At 50.5% G+C, this 9266-nt stretch overlaps 1 protein-coding gene across 1 annotated transcript in view; it reads right to left on the reverse strand.

Annotated features, from left to right (window-relative positions):
• Positions 1–9266, reverse strand: part of GAK (cyclin G associated kinase) — a gene marked incomplete at its 5' end in the record, with an annotated part of 53103 nt that extends 43837 nt beyond the window's left edge. Inside the window, one exon of the mRNA XM_079698228.1 lies at positions 9122–9266. Coding sequence (XP_079554354.1) covers positions 9122–9266 — 145 coding nt within the window. The remainder of the gene's footprint in view (positions 1–9121) is intronic.

Raw genomic sequence — 9266 nt, forward strand, 5'->3', positions numbered from 1 at the left:
CCGACCTACCAAATACTGATTAAGGTGTGCAGCAACTGCAAGCTTATACACCACTCGTGGGAACGCAGAATGGTATCATCATTTTGGAAAAGTTTGGAGATTTCTTTAAAAGTTAAACATATGCCAACTCTACAGCCCTGTCATTACACTGCTAGTATTTACCCGGGAAAAATAAAAGCACACATCCACACAAGGACTTGTGCACGAATGTTCACAGCAGCCCCATTTGTAATTGCCCAAACTGGAAACAACCCACATGTCCATCAATAGTGAATGGATAAACCAATCATCCCTGCACAGAACACAACTCATCAACAAATAGGATGGAACTATTGCTAACATGCAGCAACAGGATGGCTCTCAAAACAATTATGCTGAAGAACAAAAATCAGGAAAAAAGAGTATATGTATATGTACACGTGATATCATTTATAGGAGACCCTAGAAAATAGACTAATCTACAGTAACAAAAAGCAGATCAGCGGTGGCCTGGAGGTCAAGGATGGGAGGAGAGGACTGTAAGGGAAGGAGGAAAATTGTGGAGGTGGTGGGTTTGTTCACCACCTTGATGACAATGACAGCTATGTAGACATATATATACACACACATATACATATATATATATATACACACGGGACATATTTAAAGTGTTTTGACATATATGCAGAGTTACTGTACGTCACTTTTATCTCAATGTAGCAGTTAAAAAAATAAATAATAAGTCAATATAAAAAAATAGATGAGGGCTTCCCTGGTGGCACAGTGGTTGAGAGTCCGCCTGCTGATGCAGGGGACACGGGTTCGTGCCCCGGTCCGGGAAGATCCCACATGCCGCGGAGCAGCTGGGCCCGTGAGCCATGGCCGCTGAGCCTGCGTGTCCGGAGCCTCTGCTCCGCAATGGGAGAGGCCGCAACGGGAGAGGCCACAACAGTGAGAGGCCCGCGTGCCGCAAAAAAAAAAAAAAAAAAAAAATTAGAAAATACCAGCAGTGATTCTGGCAATACATGGAAAGGATAGTACATTATGACCATGTGGGATTTACCCCAGGGATGCAAGGTTGGTTCACAGTAAAAAAGCAATCACTGTAGTATACACTATTAACAGACAGTGAGGGGCCCGCATACCGCAAAAAAAAAAAAAAAAGTGTTTTCTTTCTAAGTTCAAGAACACGCAAGGATGTCTGCTGCTCTCGGAGCATAATACAACATTTTACTGGAGAGTCTAATCAGTGAAAGAAAGCTAGAAAAATAAAGAGCAGAAAGGTCAGAAAGGAAGAACTAAAGCTGGTCTTGCTTGCAGATGCTAAGACCGTAAAGCAAACAATCCTAAGGACACTACCAAAACCTCCAGGACCGAAGGGCCACCGCAGCAAGGCTACAGGTCCTCTGGAACATCTCCTGGCCTCTGCCCAGCCCCAGCACTGGTCCTCTCGGCTGCGGCCACACCCACACTACCGTGCTTCCTCCAGCACACCAAGCCCACTGCTACCCAGGGCCATTCCACTTGCCACAGCCCTGCATGGGCACCCTCGCCCCATGGGCACCCTCGCCCCGGACGCTGGCCCAACTCCCCCTCTTGCCACTCAGGCTCTGCTCCCCATCACCTTGCGGGCTCAGTCCTGTCCCAGCCACGCCCTATCCCCAACGCTCTTCCTTCTTCCCAGCACTTTCCAATACCTGACGCTCTATTACACATTCATTTGGATAACTGTTTACTGTCTCTCCCACTAGGCTGCAAGCTCAGTAGGCAGAAATGTCGTCCAGCTTGTTCGTGTCACCAGCACTTAGGACAGAGTCTGACATATAGTGGGCAATCAGAAATGTGTGCTGAGCAAATGAGATCACGACGACAAACTCTTCAGCTATTAAAACACAGTCATGGGCTTCCCTGGTGGAGCAGTGGTTAAGAATCCGCCTGCCAATGCAGGGGACATGGGTTCGAGCCCTGGTCCGGGAAGATCCCACATGCTGCGGAGCAACTGAGCTCGTGCGCCACAACTACTGAGCCTGTGCTCTGGAGTCCGTGAGCCACAACTACTGAGCCCGCGCACCTAGAGCCCGTGCTCCGCAACAGGAGAAGCCACACAATGAGAAGCCCGCACACGGCAACCAAGAGTAGCCCCCGCTTAATGGAATTTAAGAAAAAAAATGTCATGAAGAACCTAGGGGTAAAACAGGAATAAAGACACAGACCTACTTGAGAATGGACTTGAGGATATGGGGAGGGGGAAGGGTAAGCTGTGACAAAGCGAAAGAGAGGCATGGACATATATACAGTACCAAACGTAAGGTAGATAGATAGTGGGAAGCAGCCGCATAGCACAGGGAGATCAGCTCGGTGCTTTGTGACCGCCTGGAGGGGTGGGATAGGGAGGGTGGGAGGGAGGGAGACGCAAGAGGGAAGGGATGGGGGAACATGTATATGTACGACTGATTCACTTTGTTATAAAGCAGAAACTAATAAAAAAAAAAAAGAGTAGCCCCCACTCACTGCGACTAGAGAAAGCCCACGCACAGCAACAAAGACCCAATGCAGCCAAAAATAAATAAATTAAAAAAAATACAACAACACAGTCACTTGTATTAACACCCCCCAAAGCAGGACTATGCATTGTCTGTGAACACAGCACATGCAGAGGAAACAAAAGATGAGCAAGAAGTACATGCACTAAATTCATGGTGGTGGCTGCCTCTGAAGAGAAACAGAGAAATGCAACCAGGGGGTAGGGGGTCAACAGAACCTTTAGCAACATCTGTGATGCTTCACTGTTTAGAAAAAGTCTGGAACCAAATACGACTTTTTTCAAAAAGCTAACGTTTATTAATTCTGGATAGCGGGGACAAAGGTGTCTGTTCTGTTGTTATTCTTTCTACTTTTCTGCATTTTTCCTATTTAAAAAAAAAACCCAATTTCAAATTTTGTTGTATAGCTACAGTAATCAAGACCGTGTGGCACTGGTGGAGGGACAGAGCAACAGAACAAAAGAGAAAAACCCCAGATATAGAGGCACACGAATATGCCCAAATGATTTCTGACAAAGATGCAAAAGCAATTCCATGTTAGAAGCACTGTTTTTTCAATAAGTGGTGCTGGAGCAATTGGACAGCTCCTAGCAAAACAAAGAAATTCAATCTAAACTTTACACCTTACACGACAATCAACTCAGAGCGTACAAATGCAAAACCATGAGACAGCATAGGAGAGAAATCCTGGAGATGCAGAGCTTGGCAAAGAGTTCTCAGACTTGACAGCAAAAGCAGGATTCAGGAGGGAAAAGTGATAGAATAGACTTCCTGAAAGTTAAAACTTTGGATCCACAACAGACCCTGTTCAGAGGCTGGAAGACAAGCTGCAGCCTGAGAGAAAACACTTGCAAACCACACCTGACAGCGGGCTCGTATCTACAATATCCAACGAGCTCTTAAAACTCAGCAACAAAAGAGGATTCGAAAATAGGCAGAAGGGGGCTTCCCTGGTGGCTCAGTGGTTGCGAGTCCGCCTGCCGATGCAGGGGACGCGGGTTCGTGCCCTGGTCCGGGAAGATCCCACATGCCGCGGAGCGGCTGGGCCCGTGAGCCATGGCTGCTGAGTCTGCGCATCCGGAGCCTGTGCTCCGCAATGGGAGAAGCCACAACAGTGAGAGGCCCGCGTACTGCAAAAAAAAAAAAAAAAAAAGGCAGAAGGCACAAAGAGACGTTTCTTCTATGAGGATGGGCAGGTGGAAATAAGCATGGCGTTAGCCTTTAGGGAAACACAAATTAAAGCCCCAATGAGCTATCACTACACACCTGCTGAATGATCAAATGAAACCACAACACAAAATGCTGGCAAAGACTCAGAGAAACTCATCACGCTTTGTAATGGACTCGGCTGTGTCCCCCCAGAAGTCACGTGTTGAAGCTCTAACCCCCGCCCCACCAATGTGACTATAGAGGGCATTTAGGGAGATAAATAAAGTTAAGGCCCTGACCCAACAGGACTAGAGTCCTTAGAAGAAGAGACACCAGAACAGCTGAGGGAAAAGACCTCACCAGAGACCCTGCCAGCACCTTGATCTCAGACTCCAAGCCTCCAAAATCATGAAAATGAATCTGTTGTTTACACCACCTTGTCTGCAGTTTGTACAGCAGTCCGAGCAGACTAAGACACTCCCACTGCTGATGGGAATGTGAAAATAGCACAGCCGCTCTAGAAAACAGGTTGGTAGTTTTCTAAAAAACAAAACATGCAACTACCATGTGACCCAGCACCTGGGCATTTATTCCACAAAAATGAAAGCACAGCCACACAAAAACCTGTACACGAATGTTTATAGCAGCTTTATTTCAAATAACCAAAAAACCTAGAACAACCCAGATGTCCTTCAGTGGGTGAATGGCTGAGCAAACTATGGTACATCCACCCCACGGAGTGCTCTGCAGAAATAAAAATGAACTAGTTACAGACACAACCACCTGGATGGATCCCCAATCATGCGGAGTGAAAAAAGCCAACTCCAAGAGGCTACAGGTTGTGTGATTTCATTTATACAGCATTCTTCAAAGGACAAATTACAGAGGAGGCCAGATTAGTGCTTTCCAGGGGTCCAGGAGGGGCATCTGGCTGTGAAAGGCATGAGGGACCCTTGTGGGGATGGACACATCCAATCCTGGTTGTGATGGCAACTCCAGTTTTTCCAGATGCTGCCAAAGGGGGAACGGGCAGTGTACGCAGACCTCTCTGCATCTTTTCTTACAACTGCACATAAGTCTACGATGACCTCAAAATTAAAAGTCTACGTAAAAATAGTAACACTAGTGTATAAAACGCACGAAGGAATGCCATGTTGGGCACTGCTAAGACAGTGCCCTACACAGTCATTACCGTGTATGTTCTGGAATCGGGAAATGGCTGACCTCCTCTTCCCCACATATGGGGGGGGGTGCACGTGCATGCGTGTGTGTGTGTGCGTGTGCGTGTATGATATAAAAACAGGACTCAGATCGAGAATAATAAGAAACTCCCACAACTCCTGCCCAATAAAAAATGAAAAAAAGATTTTAACAAACATTTTACACACAGAAAAGATACACAACTGGCTAATAAGCAGGTGAAAAGGTGTTGGACAGTATCACGGGGAAAATGCAGATTCGACCACTGCACCCTCTCAAGAACGGGTATAACCACAACGATAGGCGCTCACGAGCTGGTGGGGCAGAAGCTGGTGCAGCCACGGTGGAGAGGGTTTGGCCGTTTCATCTGAAGCTAACCCTACATCCAACCTAAAAGCCCGCAGTCCACTACTGGGCATTTTACCCAAGAGAAAGGAAAACACACATAAACCTCATAAAAAATGTTGTTGGCAGCTTTATTCACAATAGCCCAAAATGGGAACACCCAAAGGTCCATGGCAGGGGAGGGACAGCAAACTGCAGCAGAAAAGGGAACCGAACTTCAAAACCATGAAGCCGCTGGTGAGAGCACCCGGGCGCGATGCCAGAGACACGCTGTCCCAGAAGAGGGGACTCAAAGCCAGCAAGCGCCTGGCCGGGAGGGTGACTGGGTCTCAGAGGCTTTCTGGGGTGACAACGTTCTGCACAGGCATCTGCTACACAGGTGCGTGCATGTGTCAAAGCACCTAAAGTCTGCATCACCCCAGGTGAATGACGCAATTCAAATTATTTTTAATAAAAGAAAATAGGCACAGTATGTGACCATGCAATTCCTGAAGGGGAGCCAGAATGGATAACAGGCACTGAAATAAGCTCAAACTCACCCATCAGAGAAGCGCAAACCAACAGAACCAGATACCACTTTTATCCACTAAAATGAGGAGGATGTGGGGAGGCTGGAATCCAGCAGGGCCTCCAAGGAGGCTGGTGACTGTCCCTCCCACAGTGCAGGGTCACAGACAGGGCCAGGGTGAGGTGGGGCATTGCGGGCAGGACAGCGAGCACCAGGCCAGGTGGTGCAGCAGCATGGGAAGCAGGTCAGGTGATCTTAACACGTTTTCTCTCAGCATTATTGGTAAGAAGCAGACACTCCTACAGAGCAGAATTCCAGGAGCTCCACTGCACACACGTGACCGCTACCTACCCTACAGAGAGACGCCTGCTCATGCAGACGGCAGGCGGTGTCTCTGGAAACGAGCAGGCCTGGCAGAGGGAGGAAGGAGAGCACCCCCCCACAGGGAGATGTCCCCACCCCAGGACCCTCCCCGGAAGACACCCCCAAAGTGTCCGTCCCCAGGGCCACCTCCCCAGTGTCCCGCTCCAGGCACCCATGCGCCGGCAGACAGACACGCACTGGAGAAGTACCACAGGCCTGGCACCACAGGCGCCCGGCGGGCAGGGCAAAGCCAGTGGCGGCCTCCGTGCTCGGCTCCCACTTGGCCCCCCAGAGGCACCACTCCAGCAGCTTCTTTTACCTTGATTTCCTCTGGACACCTATCCCTCCAGGACACACCTATGACAACCCAGGCTATTCCTGGGACCAGAGCCTCCCCTGAGCTCCCGCCCAACTCCACCATCACCCCCCGGGGGCACTGGCAAGCTCCCGACGGCCCCGACCTCAGCACCACCATGATCACAATCCACGTGAAGCACCAGGGACTGTGCCCCCCAAGTAGCCAGGACCCCATAAGTACTGCTATGGTGATTATTACTGCTTTATGCTGGGTGCTATCACCACGGTTAAAGGCTGACCTTAAAGCTGCCAACGTGCCAGTGAAGGGTCAGGTGGGCCAGCTGAGAGGGCGATCACTCAGGCACAAGACGTGGGCCACCTCATCCCGATGGCCACAACCAGCCACCGAGCCTACGCCCCTGCTGCAAAGATCCTGGTTATCTGTGCTCTGCAGTGTCCGAAGAGGAAACGTCCCCTCGGAACCCTCCCTGGCAGAGAAGAGCCCACCTCACGGGAGTGAGTCCCCAGAGCAAAGCAGCCCTACAGAGCTGGGCTGACCGAGGGACCAAATGCTCCTACGCAGTAGCGATCCATCCCCGTTATCCTTTCTGGCAGAAGGAAGCATGAGCATGCAGAAGCCAAAACAAGAAGACACGCAGAACGTATCCTGAAGTCCACTTGGACTAGGCATCTCTGACGTTGTGGGAACTCCCAGTAATTTGCTTTAAAAAAGTGAAAATTTAGAACAGATTTTGAAAAGATTAGAAAGCTATCTGGATCACCCGACCCACAGTTCTGCTCAACAACCCATTTCAGACAAGTGCAAATTCCAAAAAGCTATGAAAACGAATGTTTTTTCCCTAAATCATTTGATAGCAAAACCTGATCTATTATAAACTCATGTGGGGCAACACCTGACATGAACTGATGTAAGGCTATCTGAAGACTTAATTATCCCACAGTGAGGATGCTTACTTATTTAATTACAAATATAGTAACACACTTGATTATGCGACACTTTCCCAACTCCCGCGGCAGTATCCTAGGACATACAGGATACACACTATCTTTCTAAAACCTGAACAATTCTGGAGTTGTCAACATAGGTACCCAAGGGTTTTTGGGTTTGGAAACTTCCCCATATTTATGCAAGACAGCCTGATTTCCCACAGCCTATGTTCTAAGGTTGCTATTTTATGTGAACGACTTCATACAGGTTTCTTACCATTCCAGTTCAGAAAAAGTCTTCACGAGCTTTAGAAGCTGTGAGCTGCTAGTTCAGTTTAAGGGGAGGAAATCTACAGTTCCTAATCACAGTGGTGACTTCCAGTTCCTGGCATGCCCAGAGAGCAAAGGGAACAGGTGCTCTGCACAGCCACAGTGGCTGCTCCCCTTTCCTTGTTCTTCATCCTGGGTGTTAAGCCACAGGCAAGAGCTTCCCTCTCTCCGTGACTCACCTCCCATCCCACCCCTCCCCCCCCTGGCCCTGCCACTGCACCCAGCAGGGGTGCATCCTCACCCTCCCACCTCAGCTGGGCCCACTGTCTATCCACCCAGAGGATCCCCTGCACTGCGTTGTCCTTTGGTCATCAAAGCCTGTGTCTTACCTGAACTTCCAAAAGGCAGAAACCATGTACCGTCCACTGTGAATTTCTTAAAAGAATCAAAATACTTGCCTGGTATTTTCAGAATAAATGAATTGATCTGGGGAAACTCTCATTACTAGAGATACTGGCCCCTACCTCTGAAAGAAGAGCCTGAGGTTTTCTCACTAAATCACACCCAAAATCTCTTCGTTTCTGACAGTGGAGAAAAAGTGTGTTATGAAGCTAAGGCCAGGACATCACCTCAGGCCTTTAGGAATGAGGGCACCAGAACAGTTAGCCAGTTTCCCACCTCAAATGGAGCACAAATAGAAGCAAGAGTGCTAATGCAGGGGATACAGTTCTGCTTCAGCACCAGCCCCAAAGCCAACTGTGTTTAGCTGGTAAGCACCAAGGCTAGGGAAATCTGCCATGCCAGACAAAACAGAAAAACCCAGATGAGGAACTAGGACTGAGCCAACACTGGTGATAAATTCTGGGTGAAGAAGGAGGAGGACGTTCAGGAAGCTAGAGAGAGCACGCGGAAACACAGCCGACTAAAGATGGACCAGCCCACCCTGCAAGGTTCTGCTCCGATCACACCTGTTGGCCCAGCTTGCAGTAACTTCCGTGGGATCTCACAGAGAGGTCGGGGAGCGGGACGCTCAGGTGGTAAGAGAGGGAAGCCCGGCTACCGGACACTGCGCTGTCTGTCCCAACATCCAAGCAGGGTAGGACTGCGGTCACCCACGCCGGAGTTCCTGTCACCCGAGGAGGGCCAGCCCTACGTCCACTGCCCCACTACCGCCCTCCATGCGAGGGAAGGACCACGACTTAGACCCACGCCGCCGCACCGCCCGCCTCCGGACTCCAGCCTTCAGCCGTGCGGGGCCCCCTCGCTCCAGACCCCGCCTGCCCACCATTCCTTCCCGCCGCCACAGCCTCCGCTCCGGCCGCGGGTCAGCCCACACCTGCCGCCAAGACTACCTTGCCCCGGCCTGACCCCAAGCCTCCGACAAGGAAGTGCCCAACCCTAGGCCGGTCTCACCCTCAGCAGTGGCCTCCTGGCCGGCCGTGACCCTCCCCGCCGCGGCCATCCTCCCCCGGCCCTGACCCTCCCCCGGCCGGGCCCATGCCACCGGCCCCGGCTTCACCTTCGGCCAGGACCCGCCGCACCCGCAGCCGCAGCTCGCCCATCTCCACCGTCTGCCCCACGAAATCAGTCTGGTCGCGGCCGGCAGCACCACCCAGGGAGCCCGGGCCGGCCAGGAAGTCGAGCGCAGACTGCAGCAGCGACAT

This window comes from Hyperoodon ampullatus, assembly GCF_949752795.1.
Source record: "Hyperoodon ampullatus genome assembly, chromosome: 1".
Lineage (NCBI taxonomy): Eukaryota > Metazoa > Chordata > Mammalia > Artiodactyla > Ziphiidae > Hyperoodon > Hyperoodon ampullatus.